This window comes from Dreissena polymorpha, chromosome 6 (assembly GCF_020536995.1).
Source record: "Dreissena polymorpha isolate Duluth1 chromosome 6, UMN_Dpol_1.0, whole genome shotgun sequence".
Lineage (NCBI taxonomy): Eukaryota > Metazoa > Mollusca > Bivalvia > Myida > Dreissenidae > Dreissena > Dreissena polymorpha.
Genome location: NC_068360.1, coordinates 66611719 through 66633300, shown reverse-complemented (window position 1 = coordinate 66633300; position 21582 = coordinate 66611719). Strand labels below are relative to the sequence as shown.

Genomic DNA, 21582 nt, shown 5'->3' with positions numbered 1-21582 from the left:
GTAGCTATGCATAACTTGCTGAACTGGGTCTCCTGTAAGTAAAGTCTTAGTAAACTATGTTTGTATGGAAACATAACTTTCTGAACTGGGTCTCCTCTAAGTAAAGTAATAATGACATATGTTTGTAGCTATGCATAACTTGCTGAACTGGGTCTCCTGTAAGTAAAGTATAATGACAATTGTTTGTAGCTATGCATAACTTGCTGAACTGGGTCTCCTGTAAGTAAATTAATAATGACAATTGTTTGTAGCTTTGCATAACTTTCTGAACTGGGTCTCCTTTAAGTAAAGTAATAAAGACATATGTTTGTAGCTATGCATAACTTGCTGAACTGGGTCTCCTTTAAGTAAAGTAATAACGACATATGTTTGTAGCTATGCATAACTATCTGACAGGGTCTCCTGTAAGAAAAGTTTTAGTAAACTATGTTTGTATGGAAACATAACTTGCTGAACTGGGTCTCCTGTAAGTAAAGTAATAATCACATATGTTTGTAGCTATGCATAACTTGCTGAACTGGGTCTCCTGTAAGTAAAGTAATAATGACAATTGTTTGTAGCTATGCATAACTTGCTGAACTGGGTCTCCTCTAAGTAAAGTAATAATGACAATTGTTTGTAGCTATGCATAACTTGCTGAACTGGGTCTCCATTAAGTAAAGTCATAGTGAACTATGTTGGTAGCTTTACATAAAAGGGTAAACTTGCCCTCTTGTATAAAATAGCCCAGTAATAGAGAAACATGTCTGTATCTGTATGAAACTGGCTTAACTGGGTCTCCTGTAAGTAACGTTATAGTGAACTATGTTTGTAGCTTTCCAAAACTTGCTGAACTGGATCTCATGTAAATAAAAGGATCGGGTAACAGTGAAACATGTTTGCAGCTGCAGAAATATGGCTTAACTTGCTCTAAGTAATTGTGAACTATGTTTGTAGCTATACATAAAACACTTCACTGGGTCTCCTGTAACGAAATATGTTTGCTGGTTTACATAAATTAATTCATGCTAAAATTATATTTTTGGAAAGCAGCAAACTTTTCATTGTAAAAAAATAGTAAAATGCATAAAGTATGGAACAACAAAGTATAACCAAGACCTCTTTAAGTTATTGTGACAAGTGTCTGTAGCTATACACAACTTTGGTTCTCCGATTCCCATTTCTGCATGATAAAATTGTATTTTTGAAAGCTGCAAATATTTGAATATATATTATATAATGGAGTTTAGCATCATCAAAATGGAATCAGTGATTTGCTAGCATCTCCACGTTATAAAAAGTATTCTCAAACTAGCAAAATATTTTGATATGCTTCCAGCGGAAATATTAACTTAAGATACTTGTATAAAGTAATGAAAAATATAGTCTGATTTAACCCATTTGTGCCTGCATGATGCGGCATCTCATCAGGGTCTGCGCTGTTTGCTTAAAGGAATTTCTGAAAAAATATTCTATATATAGAAATAAATATACTAGACATCCCTAGTTTTGAAAATAAATTGATCCAATTTAGAAGGATGGGAGAGTCCACTAGGTATACATGGGTTAAGCAAAACATGTTACTCACAGAATGCAGGAAGAGTCTCTTGCTCTTACAGAACATACGCAGTGTTTCCTCGTCTAATGGTTGACCTGTCTCGAAATGGCGAGCAAATGTACCCAGAACCTGACAAAATAAAATGCTCTAATCTTTAACCCTTTTCCACTTAGATATGTAATTTGATACGTTTGTAGTCCCTTAGAAATGTAAATTAAAGACCTTTCTTACTAGATTTAAAGGCTTCATCTCCAACCCTTAGATACTGATGAGCAGCAAGCAGCATAAAACCTGAACAGACTGCGAGTTACATGCAGGCTGTTCTGGTTTTATGCTGTTTGTACATAGCCATTTTCACTTTGCTTCTGACTGGGAAAGAGTTAAGAAGCTATTACACTGTTCTAAATGTAAGAATTTTGGTTAATCCTGTTCAATTTTCATGTTTATTCAATACTGTAATGTTTAGTCTATCACATACATTTGGTTAAAGTTATCTTGTTAGCTTCATATCACAAAATGTCATTTTCTCACATATAAATACAATTAAATGTATGATGAGATTATTTTCTGTGACCTATATATTGGATAGGATTTTCGGAATAATTAAATAATAATTTTTGTTGTAACGTACCCTAGGATCTGCTGCAAAATATTCCATTAAGATTGACGGAACTTCTGCGAAATCTATAGGGCATCTGGTACCTGTAAAAAAAAAAAATGGCTATATATTAGTTACTTTTTATAGAAAGCATCAACATTATGTTTAGGTGTGTTATTAGGATTAGTATGAGGGTCTTTAAATGTACCCCTTTTAAATAAGCGCGTTGATACTAACACAAATTTTTAAAATAAAATTCATTTTAATTATTAAATACTTACCTGTTATCGTATGCTTATACTTTCCAAGGGGAAATAACTCATCCGGAATTTTGACTGGGAATCCGCCACCTCAATACCGTAATACAGGCCAGGTTAAACATAGTGCAATGCAACCTAGCCAAAAATCGGTAACCAACCCTCAATATTCTTTCAATATATATACAAAAATATTAATCGAATAGCGGGGTGGGAGTTGGGACTTACCGATAACAGGTAAGTATTTAATAATTAAAATGAATTTTATTTTAAAAATTTGTTTTAATGTCATAAATACTGACCTGTTATCGTATGCTGATTTTGCAGCTGCGGTGGGAAGGTTCGTATATATTTTCCCAACACAGTAGAACCCATAAACAGGGTTATCAGCTAATGATAGCACAACCCTAAACAAGGGTTATCAAGTAATCTTCGTTAAAACGGTATAAATTATGACTTCTCGGACAGAGTAAAATGTCTATGTCGTAAAGAAGACACTACTGTTAGTGAAACCACAACAAGCCCAAACATATACAAATTGTATTGTTGGCATTTCAGAAAACGAAGATAAAAAGATGACAAAGGTGGTCGGATTCCTCCAGAAAACAGCTTAGAGCACGTCAAAAAGTGGGGTGTGATTAATATATGCCCACAAAACAGACAGAGCTCTTAATTCATGCGGTCAGATCCTAAAAAGGAATTAATCCTTAGATAGGATAAGAGTAACTTTCCTTAGTCGAGGTCTAACCCCGAGAAATAGAAGCCGCAGACACATCTCCCCCCTTTTTTGGGGAAATGAAGAGTGTCTTTTGAGAACCTCGAATGGACTTCCGACTAACACTGCTGAGATAGAATTTCAAAGCCCTGATTGCCCAAAGAAGTTTATCCTCATCTTCATGACTACCAGTTTAAGAAAAACTTGGAAACTTGAAGGTAGAAGCCATATAGAGGACTTGATATTAAGCAAGGAATCCTGGCTGACACATCAAAGTGAAAACGACAATAGATCCAACTGGAATTGGTCGTATTCAACAGAAAAAAGCATGAATTTCACTTCTCCGTATGGTAAAAGCCATAATAAGAAGGAAAACCGTCTTAAAATTATATTGGAACTGTTAATAAGCCTGATGAAAAAGGTTCATAGGGAGCTCATTAAGCATCCCAACATGTAACACAAGTCAAAAACGCTTAAGAAGGTAAAGGAACGAAAAACATAGTGTTGACGTTCCATAGTTTGGATCAGTTCCAAAATAGGTAAGACAGCACAGAGTAGCGATGACTTACACAAAACAAGGTATACGAAAGCATAATCTCTATCCTTTGATGAAGAAAAGAACAAATTTCTTATCAAGAAAAAGATGAGAAAAACCTCTATGTATCTAGCAGAGTGATTAAGGTAATAACTATGCTCTCGAATACCCAGTCAAAAATGAATTTCCATAGAACCTTTATACAGTTCTGATGGAATTATCCTTGCACAAGTAACAAGGATTGAAACTCTAACAGAGAAACGTTCTTCTGTAGAGCACATGTTTGGATCAGTAAAAATATGTCTCTCTGAGATATGATATTTGACCTGTGAAGAAGTTTCCTGAAAATAATTGTACAGGAGACTTAAAAGGTCGTAGAACCATAATCCCATGGTTCATTAAGTATATTGCATGAAATTATGGCAAAAACTCAGTTATTGCAAAAACTCACCAAGAAGGCAAGATATTCCAGTTTATGTCAATGGACGAATGTATAACAATCGCACACCCTGCTGGATCGATTTCTCTGAACTGCATTATTGACGTTGTTCAGCATACCGGTATATACTGCAATATACGATCGCATAACGCTAATTACTAGCGTTTGATGATAAACAACATTCTTTGATATACTATGTACACCATGCAACTTCACTGCCGCGCATGCGCGATTACATTATTTGAACCCAACGGAAAAATAATTCGAAAGAAAGAACGGCAGGACAAACCGTCCATCAGGGCGTTGAGACGACCTGGTATGAGTAAGACGATAGAGAAAATTTGTTGTTCTTGCAAAGAACGAATAAGTTGCTGATTTCCAGTTACAAGGAGTGATAATATGATCACATCCGTGTCTGTAAGTAAACCACGACCGATGTGTGATAGTTGAAACCATCACAAAGGAATCATGAAAATGTGCTGTACATGAAAAACAGCTAAAAAGAATTTTCGCTTTTCAAGATGTAGATGTGCAGGTGATATTCATTAGGATACCACAAAATTGAGAAAAATCAAGATACGTTGTTCTATGTGATCGTCCATATCCTTCTCTGCTCACATCTGCATAAGATGTGAGGAAGGTTGTGGTAGAATAAACTTTATTCTTGCCAAGATAATCTTCTAGTCTAGACACCACTGAATAGTGGTAAATAATGACAAAAAGATGGAAATCTGTGTCATTGAATAATCCCGAGATAAATACAATTAACTTAAAAAATAAAGCTGAAACGGACGTAAGAAAAGACGTCTCAGCAGAAAGACCGGTGACCGGACCGGTAAATACCGACCGGTGACCGGAACCATTTGTCAAGGATGGGTGGGCAAAGAAATCACGGCAAGCCGAACTTTCCCACTCCAAACACACTTGAAAATTGGTAGAATAGGACCGTGTTTAACACTTATAAGTTTATGACCTATCTACAGAATATAGCCTCTTCTTGAACCAATAACAGGCGCCTTTAAAATCCTGGATAATACAGGTCGTGAAGTCATCGATTTGCGAAGTACTGAAATATGATTGACAGTGGTACCTCCGGAATCAGAGGTGTGATGGCAGAAAAAGGTGAAAACCCTAGGAGTAACCTTAAGGGGGTCCACGCTTGCTGGTAGAATGCATGGAAGTCTTAAATTCTGACTTGATTAATCCATTTACTTCAAGACTCCTAACCAGGACGAATTCCGAAAGGAATACGACCAGTTATAGGAAGACGGCCTGTTATGGCCAGAATCCTATGTATCAGAACTCTTGTTGATTCCAGTAGCTTGAAAATATGCACTGTCGTAGGAGCAATAGAAAAGCAGAAGTCCATACAAAATGTCGTCTTGCTAATCTTGCTAGCGTCATTAATGTGTCCCAACTGTTCCGTGACACTGACTGCAAAGTCTGTAGCCGACAGGTAAAGGCGGTTAAAACAATTCATCCTTCGGGTCTCGAACATAAATTAATAGGGGTCAAATAGTAATGGTCGACCTCAATGCTAGTCTCCGAGCCCACTTCAGCCGATCTATCTGCAAGACCAGTAGTCTGCATGTAGCCGGTTGAGATAGAAGTACAAATAACAGATATAGCCTGATTGGTAACCGTCGCCAGTAGAACATCAGTATTGAAAAACACAGAAGTCATGTAGATTGTTGAATCCATAAAATATAGTATTCAATACATTCATAGCCAGGGGTATACAACTAGGTAATGTAGATGATACCCGTGATACTAAAAATTGACCGATGAAAACACAGTGGAATACCGGTAATTGGTAACTGGTGACCGAACCGGACCGGTCAATGACCGGTAACTGTAGCCAGGTGAACGGACCAGTCATAATATGACCGGTGACGTTACCAGTTAAAGACCGAAAAATGGTGGAATCCAATGGTCTGATATCAATGTCAAGCACTGCTCGGAAAAGAAGATCGTGCCAAAAATCCAATCCGATGGCGATGAGACATCACTTATTCTGACCGGTGATCAGTGATCGGTGATATGACCGATGAATGGTGACCGATGTCCAGTGATCGGGACCGGTATAATATAACTGCTTCAGAATGGAAATATCTGGTGCAGAAGAATGACCATCCACAAAGTCATCTGATAATGTTAACCGGAAAACTACGGTAGATTATCAGTATTAATAGGCATAAGTGTCCTTGTAGTCGTAGTGGAGAAAAGAACAGCTTATCCCGAAGCCTGAAAGTTAAACGAACTAGTGTTCATATACAACTACGGCTCGGTGACTGCAACATGTGTGGATGCCATAAGAAAAACCATCACATGTGGAATGGAGACATGATATTCCTAAAGGAATAAAATGGAGAACGTCGATATGACCAGTAGGTTCATTAACGCCTACGTGAGAAGTGGCGACATCCATATAACTGCAATGCCGAAATATTGTTCGGCTACGCTGGAAATATTGTCTTCTACAATATTGTCTCCGTGAGTATTGACGTGATCGCTTACGAGCGTATCAACGCCGAGAACTGCTCAATGAAGGAGAGGTATGTTCGATAACTATCCTGTTGTGCTCAATGAAGTCCGCTGATGTCTACGTGAAGGTTGACGACGTCCTCGTTTCCTGCGATGTCGAGATCTGGATCGGCTGCGCTGTCGAGATGTGGATCGGCTGCGATGAGACCGAGATCTTCTAGAATACCGTCTCCGTGAGTGACAACGTGATCGCTTACGAGAGCCGCGACGATGAGAACTGCTCGACGAAGAAGAGCGTGTCCAATGTCTACTCCTTGATGAAGACGATGTATTCGACGAAGAATAGGAGAATAATTCAATGAAGAAGACCGAGTTCTTCTTCTTGACCGGTGACTGGTGTTATCGGTGGCAGGCCTAACTGCTGTTGACCGGTGACCGGACCGGACCGGTGACATGACCGGTGACTGGACCGGACCGGTGATCAATGACCGGACCGGTGACATGACCGGTGACCGGACCGGTGATCAATGACCGGACTGGACCGGTGACATGACCTGTGACCGGACCGGTGATCAATGACCGGACCGGTGACATGACCGGTGACCGGACCGGACCGGTGACATGACCGGACCGGTGATCAATGACCGGACCGGTGACCGGACCGGCCGGTCAGACGTCGATCAAAGGTCCGTGATCAATGTCCCTGGTGACGTACTGGTCATATCATGACCAGTGTTGTCACCGGATAATGACCGTATGGCGGATGCCAAATGGTCCGGCATTGGTCCATGTCCTTGACCAATGCCATCGGGCAAAGACCGGCTGACGGTTGTCGCCATATGGTCTGATGTTGACCGACTGTCTAAGAGACTTAGCATAGTACGGTTGCGATCGTGCCCAATACCCGGTGACTGATACTGCAACTATCATCCATGATCTGCGAAGTCACCGGGTATTTATCCACTCTTGTTTCTGCGACCATCATGTAGTCGAATATATGAAAAACAAGAGCAAAGCATATTCCAACCATAAACTGGTCACAGACCAGATTATCATACGGCACATAAAATCATTATTTGACCATAATGAAAATTATAATAATACTTCCGTAGATCATAAATTAAACAAAAGTTTAATTCAAAACAGATGAAAAAATAAAATGACGATCAATTAGATTGTCATACGGAACGTTAAAATCATTATTGCACACAATGGCAAATGATAAACAATCTGTCAATAGAAGAACACGCTTTGCACGATCTCGTAACACATTAGAAGAACATGCTTTGCACGTTCTAGCAATGTATTAGAAGAGCATGTTTTGCACGTGGTTGTTCGCGCATGAAAACACCCAGCATAGTAGAAATAAACCATTGTTCGATAAAAACAAGCATGGCTTACCTTTTTACAAATGAAACAAAATCCATTAAATCCACACAAATTAATCCGAATGAGCAAATAAAAAGATAAATAACACAATTTATCTATTCAAAACCCCAATCAACCAAGTGAAATAAATCGAAAAACAATATTTTAATTCAGAGCTGTAAAAGACACGTATAGACCTGGTTGATCCGGAAAGAATATTGAGGGTTGGTTACCGATTTTTGGCTAGGTTGCATTGCACTATGTTTAACCTGGCCTGTATAGCGGTATTGAGGTGGCGGATTCCCAGTTAAAATTCCGGATGAGTTATTTCCCCTTGGAAAGTATAAGCATACGATAACAGGTCAGTATTTATGACATTAAAATGATTAACCCTTTACCACTTTGATACATATTTTGACGCATTTTTAGTCCCTCAGAAAGATATATTTAAAAACTTCTCTTAGCAGATTCAAGTTTTTAAGGCTTCATCTCCAAACCTTAGATACTGATGAGCATCAAACATCATAAAACCTGAACATACTGCGAGTGACTCGCAGGCTGTTCTGGTTTTATGCTGTTTTCACAAAGCCATTTTCACTTTGCTACTGAGTGGGACAGGGTTAATTCTTTTGAACTGCTTTGTAAAAGTATCATTAAGAGCCATTAACTCTGGGAAGTCTCGATCAATGAGGATGAAACAGTTCTCTTACACATGGGCCTTGCACTGTGAAAAAGGGTTTAATGCTTTTAAGGCATAAAGTGGCATCCCAGATTAACCTGTGCAGTCTGTACAGGCTAATCAGGGACAAATTTTAACGCCTAAAATGCATTTTTGCTAAGAAGAGACTTTCTTTAAATGACAAATATCATAAAAGCGGAAAGTGTAGTCCCTGATTAGCCTGTGCAGACTGCACATGCTAATCTGGGACGAAACTTTATGAACATGCATTAAACCCTCTTTTCACAGATCACGTATCAATTATCAAAATGCAATCCCTCACTAGATCTCCATGTCACCTACCTACATAAACAATTTCTATCCTAACTGAATTTATTGAGCGCAAACTTTTCATCTATTTTAAAGGTGATCTGTCATATTTTAAAGAAAAATGCAATTTGATATATAATTTTATTTAACACAATTGAAATCCTGAAAAAAAAATCCCCACTAAAATCAGATGCTTTTGTTTAATGGCAAATTCCGTTATCTGTTCTGGTCTTTCCTCCACCTGTTTTAGTAATTACGTAAACTCTTCCAAACGCGCATGCTATAGAAGGTCCATCAATTATATGCATTTGACCTTGAACATTTCGTGCTTAATGTAAACTTTGACAATCATTTTCATGTTATTTAGTCAGTTTTTCGTTAACTTTTATTTAAAGTGAGTGTTGCAACTAGACATCTTTGTGTGTATGACAAACATTTTTTGACATTGTTCAGTGTTGCGTTCGGGTGCAAGGAGTGTCTGAATTTCAAAATACACACCAGATTCTGTAAATTAAAATGCTTCCTTTATTTTCTACAATTGCGCGACAATATTCAAAATATGTGAGTATTATTAGTATTATTAGTAGCAGTATTATAGAACTATTATGCCCGTTCGTAAATGAGGGCCAATGATAATAGGATGAACCTATGTCACTTCCCGTTTGAATGAAAATAGCAAGTACATCAGAATTAGTGAAAATTTGCGTATTTGTCATATTCATTCTCGCTAATTACACTGTCATTGAATCAAAGTGAGGTGTAAAAACGTTTTTACTTTATGATACAGTAAAGATGGCCTTGACCATAATGCAAAACCTTGCTAGATCTGCCAGTCAACAAGAGCAAGGACTTATTGGACACTTCTGTCTAGATCTGCCAGTCAACAAGAGCAAGGACTTGTTGGACACTTCTGTCTAGATCTGCCAGTCAACAAGAGCAAGGACTTGTTGGACACTTCTGTCTAGATCTGCCAGTCAACAAGAGCAAGGACTTGTTGGACACTTCTGTTTACCAGAATTTCCAAAGTTTAACCCTTTACTTCTTAGATATGTATTTGGTCGTGTTTGTAGTCCCTTAAAAAGTTAAATTTAATTGAAGACCTTTCCTACTAGATTCAAGTTTCAAAGGCTTCATTCATAAACCTTAGATACTGATGAGCAGCAAACAACATAAAACCCTAACAGACTGCGACTTACTCATTGACCAATGTCTATAGCTCTGAGCTATAATTTGGAAGAATTTTGCTCTTTAACCCTTTCCCACTCAGAGGAAAAGTAACAGTCTGTTTAGGTTTTATGTTGTTTGCTGCTCATCAGTATCTGGCGGTTGGAACTGAAACCTTTAAAACTTGGATTCAGTAAGAAAGGTCTTCAATAAAATTACACATTCTGAGGAACTACAAATGCGTTAAAAAGCATATCTAAGTGGTTAACTGTTAACTGAAAACAAAATTCTACCTGTGACATGCTGATATTGCTGTCTGCCAAGCATTGCGTGCATGGCGTGGCCGAACTCGTGGAAAAGGTTCTCAAGATTTCCAGGGGAGAGAAGGCAGGGTACGGATGAGCCGCTAGAGGTAAGGTTGAGGTGTACAACCACCATAGGGAGCTGGTAGTCGCCATTGGCCTTCAGTTTCCCTCCATTAATCATGAACTGACAGTCCTATATTATATCATCCCAGATTAGCCTGTGCAGTCATCCCAGATTAGCCTGTGCAGTCATCCCAGATTAGCCTGTGCAGTCTGCATGGTTTTATCAAGATTACAATTCCAGCTTTTATGAAAAAAAATTGTTTAAAAAAAGTCTCTTCTAAACAAAAATTAAGTCTTAGCGGAAATTGTCGTCCCTGATAAGCCTTTGTGGACTGCACAGGCTAATATGGGATATACTTTACGCACATGCATTAAATCCTGTTTTCTTAAAATGATTTTTTATTCATAATCACTTATAAAAATATATAATTCTTATCTTGATAAAATGTGACTTGTTGCTTTACACATTACTATTATTTGATTACATAATAGAGCCACTATGTGTGTAAGAAACTCGCAGATACTATTTTATTTCAGTTTCAGTTTCCTTCTATTAATTGAGACTTTCTTATATCCCATAACCATGGGACATAATTCTTTGTCACCAATCAGCATAAGAATTCAGTGAGTTGTTGTTCTTTAGCGAATAAAAAGTATTTCTTCAATGGCCAAGCTATACTATTTCAAGCCTAAGAATGATATCACATGATGATACAATTCAGCTTATAATGCCCAAACTGATTAAGAAAGCCAAATACACCTAACAAAATATAAGCTAAGCATGCATTATCCTAAATATAATTGCTTTACGGCCTTTAATCATGATATTGAAGAGCATAACTAGTACTTTCCCTTGACGGATCACAAAATGATTTCATGCACAATCAATGCCTTGAAAGAAAGTGAAGACAGGTCTACGTAATTTCTGCGGCAAGTACCGAATTAGTTTTGTCTGCCCTGTCGAAGAAATCACAGAAGATGTAGCCTAGAAGGCCCTCTTTCTCATGGGTGACAGCCTGAAATATATAAAGGATCAAAAATAATATCAAGAGCTTTATTAAAACATGCTCGCTTTTTATATAGTTGAGAACCATTCGTTAGACTCCTGATTGATGTTGATTTTTGACACAATTATGCATAACAGGGAATATAGTACATGTACTGGATAGTCACTTGACAAACCAGGTTGTATTACCAGTTGTGAAGTCATATATTTGTGACGTCAGAACTTCATTCTCAACTTGTGCAATATTTAGGGAATTAGTGAATGTAATAGGTTATATAGGTCGTATACATGTAGATATGGTTACTCGGGGATTGTGTATGTTGTTGATATGGCATTGTGTATATGTAATTAAATTGTCATTAAATTACAATACGAGTTTGTATTCATGATGTATATTTAACAAAATTATGACCCTTGACTCTTAGGCACATAAATGATTAGGAAAAAAATGGTCACAGGGTAACCAAGCAACATTTGTTATTTTCAATCCATAAAGCATTTTAAAGTTTTCAAGCAAAAATCCTGTTATAAACGCTACTCCATTACAGATGATTCCATTTTTTTTTCAACAACAGGGATTACTTTCCACTTCCCCCTTACTTTGAATTTTTGCTATGAAGAGACTACCAGGTCCTATAAACTTAATTTATAAAGCAAAAAGTGATTTTCCTGATAAGCCTGTGCAGAAAGAATGTTTCCCCTGATAGGCCTGTGCAGACTGCAAAGGCTAATCTGAGATGACACTTTATGCATGCCTATGCATTAAGCTGAGTTTTCCTGGAACATTGCAACATGGCAAGTTAAATAAAACATCACGCACCAGTTTATAAACATCTCGGTGCCACAGCTCGCCTGACCCAGGGGTGACATTCTCCAGACTGACTCCATACAGCGCCTGGAACAGCATGTTCAGCCCCTCCATGGCGTTACCCAGGGAGAAATACTCAGACAGTGTCTCTTCATTGTATCTACAAGCACAACAGTGTGCTACCTTAGTCTTAGAACAGGGAACATATTCACCACAAATTCTTAGACTGAAGTCTAACAATGATGAGTTTTCTTAACACTTAATCACTTAGATACATATTCTGACGCATTTGTGGTCCCTTAGAAAGTTAAATTTAGTTAAAGACCTTTCTTACTAGATTCATGTTTACAAGGCTTCATTTCCTACCCTTAGATACTGGTGAGCAGCAAACAGAATCCAACAGACTGTGAGTTACTCCCGATGTGGGAGTGTTCTGAAGGTCTTCCCCCATAGACACCTAGTACTGGTTCTAAGCCCAGGAAATGGACTCAACAGCGTTTCAAATAAGCCTTAGGCTTCCTATGCAATTGAGCTAAAATAAATAGGTTTAAATTGAAAATCATTTGTTATAAAACCATGAAATTTCATGCAGACAAATATTACAAATCAATTTTATAGTAGGCATTATAAATCTACCCATCGTGATGACTCACAATTCATATCTTGCATGCTTCACAAAAAACGCTGGGTCCCATGGCATGATGGCCTGAAATAATCAAGAGACACATGTTGTCAATTTAATTATCAATCAACCTTGCTCTGGGGAAAAAGGCGTTACAGTCCCCACAGGCTTATGTTCCAGTCCCCACAGGCTAATGTTCCAGTCCCCACAGGCTAATGTTCCAGTCCCCACAGGCTAATCAGGGATGCACTTGCCGCCTATACATTCCAGTCCCCACAGGCTACTGGTAATCAGGGATGCACTTGCCGCCTATACAGGATTTTTGCTAAAATTGTACTTCCATTAAAGGAAAAATGGCATAAAAGCGGAAAGTGTCATCCCATGATTAGCCTGTGCAGACTGCAACACACATGCATTAAGCCCCCTTTTTCCAGAGCTGGGCTTAAATGTCACTCATGCACTCAAAGTCAATATCTTGATTAGCCAGATCTCAGGCCTTCTAAATACTGAACATGTGACTATGGAGGCTCAATTTATGTGAAAATATCAGCAAGCTCTTGATTATGGTCCCATGTGTGCACTTTTTCATTTCATCTCTTTTGTAGGACTATGTCTTTTCTGAAATACTTTCTGAGTCAGGTTTTATTGCATGCTTTCAATGTAATTATGTAGATTTTTGCGAAAGGTGCATCTATGATAAATTTCAATAATAACAAAAATTAAAAAGATGGTAAAAATATGAGCCTTGCCACGGGCAAACTGGGTCTAATGCATGTGCATTAAGTGTTGTCCCAGTAAAGCCTGTGCAGTTCACACAGGCTAATCAGGGATGACACTTTCTGCCTTAACAAAATTTTCGGTATGAGGAGACTGTGTTTTTTTTTAATACCATAAAAGTGTTGTCCCTTTTTGGTATGTACGGACTGCACAGGCTAATATTGGACCACACTTAACTCACATGCATTAAACCCATTTTTCCAAAAGTGTTGCTCAAAATTAGAAAACACACACATTGTTTCGCACATAATCCCCTTGTTGCACATCTCCCCCTGTCTCGAGGGCTTTAAACTGCTGCTTTCGCTCCAACATCAATTCATATTCTTTCTGTGCCCTGAAAACAGCACCAAAACAGTGTTTTTTTCTTTCTAAGTATAGCTGTTTATCACAATTTTAAGGGAAAACAATTATAGGAATCAAATTTTAAAATTTTTGAAAAGTTTGCAACTCATTTTCCAAAAGTTGACGGGCGAAAGGTCGTTTTACAAAGACCAGAAAAAAAGATCTCATAATCATTGTGCCTTTTATCCCTTTACCACCTAGAAACGCACTTTGACACTTTTGTAGTCCCTTAGAAAATCCAATTAAGTATAAGTCCTTTCTTACAAACTAGATTCTTGAAAACTGCACCAAATCATTGTGGCCACCCCTGTACCACTCTGACATGGACTTTTATCCTTTGCATGCTGGGATATTTGTTGTCTGCTAAATTGGTGTCTGCTGAATTTCTAAAATCATCATTTTCTTCACTTTTTTTCAAAAACCATGATGAGAATAGCAAACAGTTTGGATCCAGATCAGACGCCACGTTTTGTGGCGTCTGATCTTGATCCAAATTGTTTGCAAAGGCCTTTAAAATTCGGTTCTACCGCTCAAAGGGTTAATGCTTTATAGTCCCTTAAAAAATCAAATACAAATTGCGACATTTCTTACTAATTTCCTTAACACAGCACCTGAACAATTACCACTCAGATGAGCCCTTAGATAATCAAAATAAATGTAAGACCTTTCTTACAAGAGTCCACTTGAAAAGGCTTCATTTCTTACAATAAGGTACTGATAAGCAGCAATCAGCAAAAAACCTGGACTGACTGCAAGTGATTCACATGTTTTTTCTGGTTTTACGCTGGTGGCATATAGCCATTTTCACGTTGCTTCCGAGTTGGAAAGGGGTAATTACTAGCACAGAAGAATTTCTTTCTCTGTTCAATTTTTTCTTTTATTGCAAGGTAAAAAAACCTATTTCCATTGCCAATTAAGGTGATTTTTTTTAAACATTACGAACACAAAATTGGAAATTAAAAAATATCCCAAATACATTGAACATACGGATATTTGATGTAAATCCTTTTGTGTATGCTCATAGAAAAAACACCATACAAAAGTATACATCATTCCATCAGTAGTAACTTGTTTAAAATAATCACTTATAAACTGTGTTCCTAAATTTGTTCTGAATACAATCTTTCAATTGCTTTTGATTGATAGTGATTTAATTCCAATAATTACTTAAAAACTATCAAACTGTTAAATCTGTTTCTATATATAATATATATCAGGACACAGCCATCACTTTCGATATCAACATAACGGTGTAATTGATTTCGTTATAAACTTGACAGCACAAAAACAATTGATGATGCATCATAACTAAACTGTTGATAACAAATTCAATGAAGGCCAGTATCTGATGAGTTAACAAACTTTAAAAGCTGCAATTTGGGGTTAGAATTATACACAGCTTCAGAAAATGACAACCAAATCTTGATTGGTAAATACAAATGCAGTGTAGCTTCAAGTTCGATTAAATATTTCAGTCCATAAAAAGCGATCACATCACCGGTGACTTACCCCTCCCGCACATTTACTGCCATGGACTCCAGAAACTGCATTGCATTCTCTAAAACAAAATATTACATTTCCTCTTGGTGACAGCCATTGTGTTTGAATTGTTTGCAATATTTTACATTAACAGGGTAATGACTACCTTATCGGATCTTATCACATCTTTTCCCCGTAATGTTTGTCAATCTGTACTAGACCAGTTCAATGTGAACATGTTAACATAAAGGGTAGTTAGAACATTATCATAATTAGCTTATTTTCAGTATTAAATGTTAAGAGATAAAAAGTACTGTAAACAAGAGCACCGCATAACGGGTACCAACGCTTGGCTGCAGGTGCAAAAAGTAGCCGAGTTTTGAATAAATGAAAGCTTGTCAGAATTTTTTGAATTTTTTTTTTGGAGGGCGGGGGGTAACAGTGACCTTGACCTTTGACCTAGTGACCCTAAAATGGGTGAGGCGTGTAGAACTCATCAAGGTGCAACTACATATGAAGTTTCAAAGTTGAAGGTGGAAGCATTTTGATTAAAGAGCCAATGTTCAAAAGGTTAACAAAATGTAAAGGTTTTAGCACGACGCTGGACGACAAGCTGGCTATGACAACACCTCGGGTTATCTCCCAAAACAGCCGAGCTAAAAATGAAATTAAATAATGAGTTGAATACAATAATAATGTTTCATCAACAACGAGCAAAAACTATTATTTCTGATATTCTCTGATTCTGTAGAAAAAATCTAAAATTATAAATTATAGGCAGAGTTTTTTATCTTTAATACATGAACAGAATAGGGCTTTTCCCTGATAACCAAATATGGAAAATACTTATATTATAAGATACCTGCATTGTTTCAAAATCTTGCTTTACAGAATAGCCCAATTCCCTGAAAACGTTCTCAAATAACAAGCGGGGCAGTCAATACATAGAATGCTTCCACACCAGATCAAGGTGAGTCAGTGGCTATGTGTCTACCAAGCAGTCAATACATAGAATGCTTCCACACCAGATCAAGGTGAGTCAGTGGCTATGTGTCTACCAAGCAGTCAATACATAGAATGCTTCCACACCAGATCAAGGTGAGTCAGTGGCTATGTGTCTACCAAGCAGTCAATACATAGAATGCTTCCACACCAGATCAAGGTGAGTCAGTGGCTATGTGTCTACCAAGCAATAAGAAGGTCATGGGTTTGATCTCCTTTGTTGGAGCTTTCTTTAGATCGACCCTATAGACACCAAATAGTGGTTCTACTCAGAATATGCACTCGAGAGTGTTTATAGGGACTTGTTCACAGATTTTGTTATATTTTGAAATTTGTCATTAGAAGCTTCTACTTGATCAATGTAAACATTGTAACTAAACAGCTCCAGTATAAAACAAGAAAAAAGAGAGAAAAAAAGTTGTCCATATCTCGGCTTGAACCACTGACCCTTTGAGTAAAAGTCTACCGCTTAAACCAGTCGGCCATCCGTGCTCATATACATCGTATGGAATTTTTTATTTATATACGCAATCAGAAGTGTCATAAAATATTACAATCACAACAGAACCCTTCAAATTATTTCAATTGTTTGGCATTTGTAACGCTTTATAATTTTTAGGTTTTTAAATCATTAAAAGATGCATAAAATGGATGTTTTTGAGCATGGTAAATGTTCAGTATTATTGTATCTTGCAACTAGCATAACTACAACAAAAAATTGCAATCTGAAACCATTTTTTCCAATTTTGTCAATTTACCAAAGTGTGAACAGGTCCCTTTAATAGGCCTTATGCTTTCGATATACAATCAAACTAAATTTAATAGAATGTTCCCAAACCTGGGGACTCCACTAGTGTCCCTTTAAGGGCTCGATGAGCAAAGCTCGGGAAGTCGGACATGTTGGCAAGCAGACGGCGACCTTCTATCAGGTCTTTAAGAAGAGCCTCCTGGTGTTTGTTTGGGTACACGTGTATACGGTAGGTAGCCTCTCGAATCTGTACAGTTAGAGAATTGATGTGCACAGTGTTCTGAGAAAATAATAGTCTTAATGCATAAAGAGTTGTCCCTGATTGGCCTAGGCAGTGTTCACATGCTTATCAGGGCCGACATTTTCCGTCTAAACCTGATTTTCACTTAGAATAGACTTCCTTTCAACGAACAATTCAATGCAATCGAAAAGTGCATTAGCCTGGTTAGCCTGTGCAGTCCCCACAGGTTTATTTTGGATGCCATTTTATGCACATGCATTTAGCCCAGCTTTCCCAAAAGGAGGCTCACTGTTGGACCAACATTATTCATCAGACATTAATTTTCATGGATTTTTAAGATTAAACAAAAATGCAAGATTTTTTGAATCCATTAATTTTAATGTCAAGAAAAAAAAATCTACAGAATACAAAGCACACAGACACTTTTTTAAAGACGAAGCACATATTTCCTAGCCTGCGATTTTGGAGCTATTGCTGATACTATTGAGAAGTTTAGACAGCTTTTCCTGTGAATTCTAAATTTCAAATAAATTCTTAATTCAAGCTTTTTAAGATAGTCTACAGTGTTAGATTTTTTTGCCATTTTTGGAAATCGGCCAGGGCTTTTCGGGTAGGGAGAAATAATGTAATTTAACACAAATTTGGGGTAAAGTTTTTTTGATTTTTTTTATCAACTAAGCACATAACCCCAATTAAAATGTTACCCTTTTTAAAGGTTAACATTTTTACCAAGCTTCATCATGATTGAGTAATAAGAGCATTCTACAGTGATAACAAGGAATAATATGATTTGACTTTACGGCAGAAAACTTACTAAACCTATGCTGGCTGACTATGGAATAAGACCCACTTTTGCATGATGCGGAATGTATGTCAAGTATATATACTTCTATTTATTCATATATCTCTTCCTCAATTTGTTCTAGATCTATCCCTCTATCTTTCCGTATATCTTACCTTCTCACTAACATGTTCTGTTCTGGGCGCACTTATAGAATTAGTCCTCCCCTCAAAAGAAAACCTGGAAATTTCAGTTGCAAGAGATATAAATGGAGTCACATGCAACATTGTGTGTAAAAAAAAACAAAAAACAAGAGCTGTCACCATAGGATGACTTATGCCCCCTATAAACGCTTGATAGAAGTTATGTGTTTTTTTCGAAACCTAAACACAGATTTTGAAACCTAAACGCTGACCCTAAGTTCAAGGTCAAGCTCACAGGGGTCAAATTTTGTGTGCGTATGACGAAAGGCCTTGTCTATATACACATGCATGCCAAATATGAAATTACTATATGAAGCGACATAGAAGTTATGAGCATTTTTCGAAACCTAAACGCAAAGTGTGACGGACAGACGGACGGACAGACAGTCCAATCACTATATGCCCTCCTTCGGGGGCATACAAAACTGAGCATGATTTCTGTGAAACAAATATAGTCCATCAGACATTTAATTTTCATTCATTTGCCTGGGTCTGCCTAACAATTACATGAATAGTTAAAAATTCATGTCCAAAGTCCTATTTCAGGCATTATACAAAAATCTGCTTACATAATATCCAACAAATGTGCCAAAATTTACTTATCAACTAAATTTTATGTTAACAAAATAAGATGAATCCACAAAATATTACGGTAGTACCGTGAATTGATGACATCAGGCAATTTGCATTATTAATCTATATAGTCTACTTTATGCAAATTATCTTACATCTGTAACTCAGGTAAATAATGTTAAACAAGAGAGCCTTAAAGGCACAAAGTCGCTCACCTGAGATAAAAAGATATTATTAGGACAAATCCTCTGACCAAGTTTCATGAAGATCGGAAAATAAATGTGACCTCTAGAGTGTTAACAAGGTTTCACTATAGCCATATAAGGACAAATGCCCCGACCCGTGGTGGCCATGTTTTTCAACCAACCGGCATCATTTTTAACACGTCCAAGATATTATTAGGATGAGTCTTCTGACCGAGTTACATGAAGATCAGACAATAAATATAGAAAGTTAACAAGATTTTACTATAGCCTTATATAGCCATATAGGGAAAAATGCCCTGCCCCTTGGCAGCCATGTTTATCAAGCTAACGTAAACTCATCCAAGATATAAATAAGACCAATCTTCTGACCAAATTTCATGAAGATTGGACAATAAATGTGGCCTCTAGAGTGTTAACAACGTTTTACTATAGCCATATAAGGAAAAATGCCCCACCCCCTGGGGACCATGTTTTTTAACCAATGGGCATCATTTTTGTACTCCTTCAAAATATTATTGGGATGAATCTTCTGACCAAGTTTCATGAAGATTGGACAATAAATGTGGCCTCTAGAGTGTTAACAAGGCAAATGTTGACGCCACACAACAGACGATGGACGAAAGGCGATCACAAAAGCTCACCATGAGCAAATAGTTTTCAGGTGAGCTTAAAATAGAACAACAAGGATCAGATGTGATAAGTGTATTGAATTGTACTGTTAAGCATGTGGCTAAATTGGTCAGTGGGAGAATTTAAGTGTGCATTCATGTTTTGAGGTCACACAATTAAAGTTATAAACAGTTTGTTCTCCCCTAAGTAATCTTCTGCCAAAAAATTATTACTACATAAAACTTCTAAAATATTTTATAAAGACTACATGTATTCAGATAGCATAAAACATGTTTGTTGCTGTTAATCACCAACCAAAGGAAAAAAAACATCACCAATGTTTTTTTTTAAATTGTACTATAAATCTTATAATAAGAATGAATTTAAATGCATGAAGATAATGAATGTCATAATCTGCATATGATTTAGAGGGTATATTGGTTGTACTTGAGCCATATAAGGAAAACTGCCCTGCCCCCTGGCTGCCATGTTTTTCAACCAACCTAAACTATTTTCGAACTCATCCAAGATATTATTGGGAAAAATCTTCTGACCAAGTTTCATGAGATTGGACTGTTGTTAAACACCAACCAATCATCATCAGAAATAAATGTGGCCTCTATAGTGTTAACAAGGTTTTACTATAGACATATAAGAACAAATTCCCCACCTCCTGAGGGCCATGTTTTTCACCCAACCGGAATCATCTTCAAACTCATCCAAAATAATATTGACCAAGTTTCATGAAGATCGGACAATAAATGTGGCCTGTAGAGTGATAACAAGTTTTACTAAAGGAATATATTACCAAATAAGGAAAAATATCCCACTCCCTGGTGGCCATGTTTTTCAAGCAACTGGAACCATTTTTGAACTCATTCAATATATCATTGGGACAAATGTTCTGACCAAGTTTCATGATGATCGGACAATAAATGTGGCCTCTAGAGTGTTAACAAGGTTTGACTAAAGCCATATAAGGAAAAATGCCTCATCGTCAGTCGGAGTAATTAAGTGTGCATTCATGATTAGAATTCAAACAATAAAGCTATAATCAGTTTTTTCTCCCTTCAGTAATTTTCTGGAAAATAAATATTACTACATTAAACTTCGAGAATATTTAACAAGAGTGTAAACAAGGTTTTACTATAGCAATATAAGGAAAAATGCCCCGCCATTTTCATACTCGTCCAAGATATAATTAGGATTAATCTTCTGACCAAGCTTCATGAAGATTGAACAATAAATGTGGCCTCTAGAGTGTTAACAAGGATTTACAAAAGCCATATATACATGTAGCAATATAAGGAAAAATGCCTCGTCCCCTGGTGGCCATGTTTTTCAAGCCACCAAAACCATTTTCAACTATGTCCAAGATATCATTGGGAAAAATCTTCTGACAGAGTTTCATGATGATCGGACAAAAAATGTGGCCTCTAGAGTGTTAACAAGGTTTTACTATAGCTATATAAGGAAAAATGCCCCGCCCACTTGGCAGCCATGTTTTTCAACCAACTTGGAACCATTTTCAAAATCATCCAAGATATCATTGGGAAAAATCTTCTGACCATGTTTCATGAAGATCAGACAATAATTGTGGCCTCTAGAGTGTTGACAAGGTTTTACAAAAGCCTTATATAGCCATATAAGGGAAAATGCCCCGCCCCCTGGTGCCCATGTTTTTCAAGCAACCAAAACCATTTTCGAACTTGTCCAAAACATCATTGGGATG

General features: G+C 37.2%; 1 protein-coding gene across 1 annotated transcript in view; it reads right to left on the bottom strand.

Moving 5' to 3' along the window:
- Window positions 1-21582, bottom strand: part of LOC127833693 (mitochondrial intermediate peptidase-like) — a 47912-nt gene that overhangs the window by 12169 nt on the left and 14161 nt on the right. The window contains exons 7-16 of the mRNA XM_052359103.1: window positions 18436-18499; window positions 17328-17484; window positions 15518-15566; window positions 13901-14000; window positions 12921-12973; window positions 12280-12427; window positions 11392-11469; window positions 10379-10583; window positions 2169-2239; window positions 1568-1666 (exon numbers count right to left, since the gene is read on the bottom strand). Coding sequence (XP_052215063.1) covers window positions 1568-1666; window positions 2169-2239; window positions 10379-10583; window positions 11392-11469; window positions 12280-12427; window positions 12921-12973; window positions 13901-14000; window positions 15518-15566; window positions 17328-17484; window positions 18436-18499 — 1024 coding nt within the window. The remainder of the gene's footprint in view (window positions 1-1567; window positions 1667-2168; window positions 2240-10378; window positions 10584-11391; window positions 11470-12279; window positions 12428-12920; window positions 12974-13900; window positions 14001-15517; window positions 15567-17327; window positions 17485-18435; window positions 18500-21582) is intronic.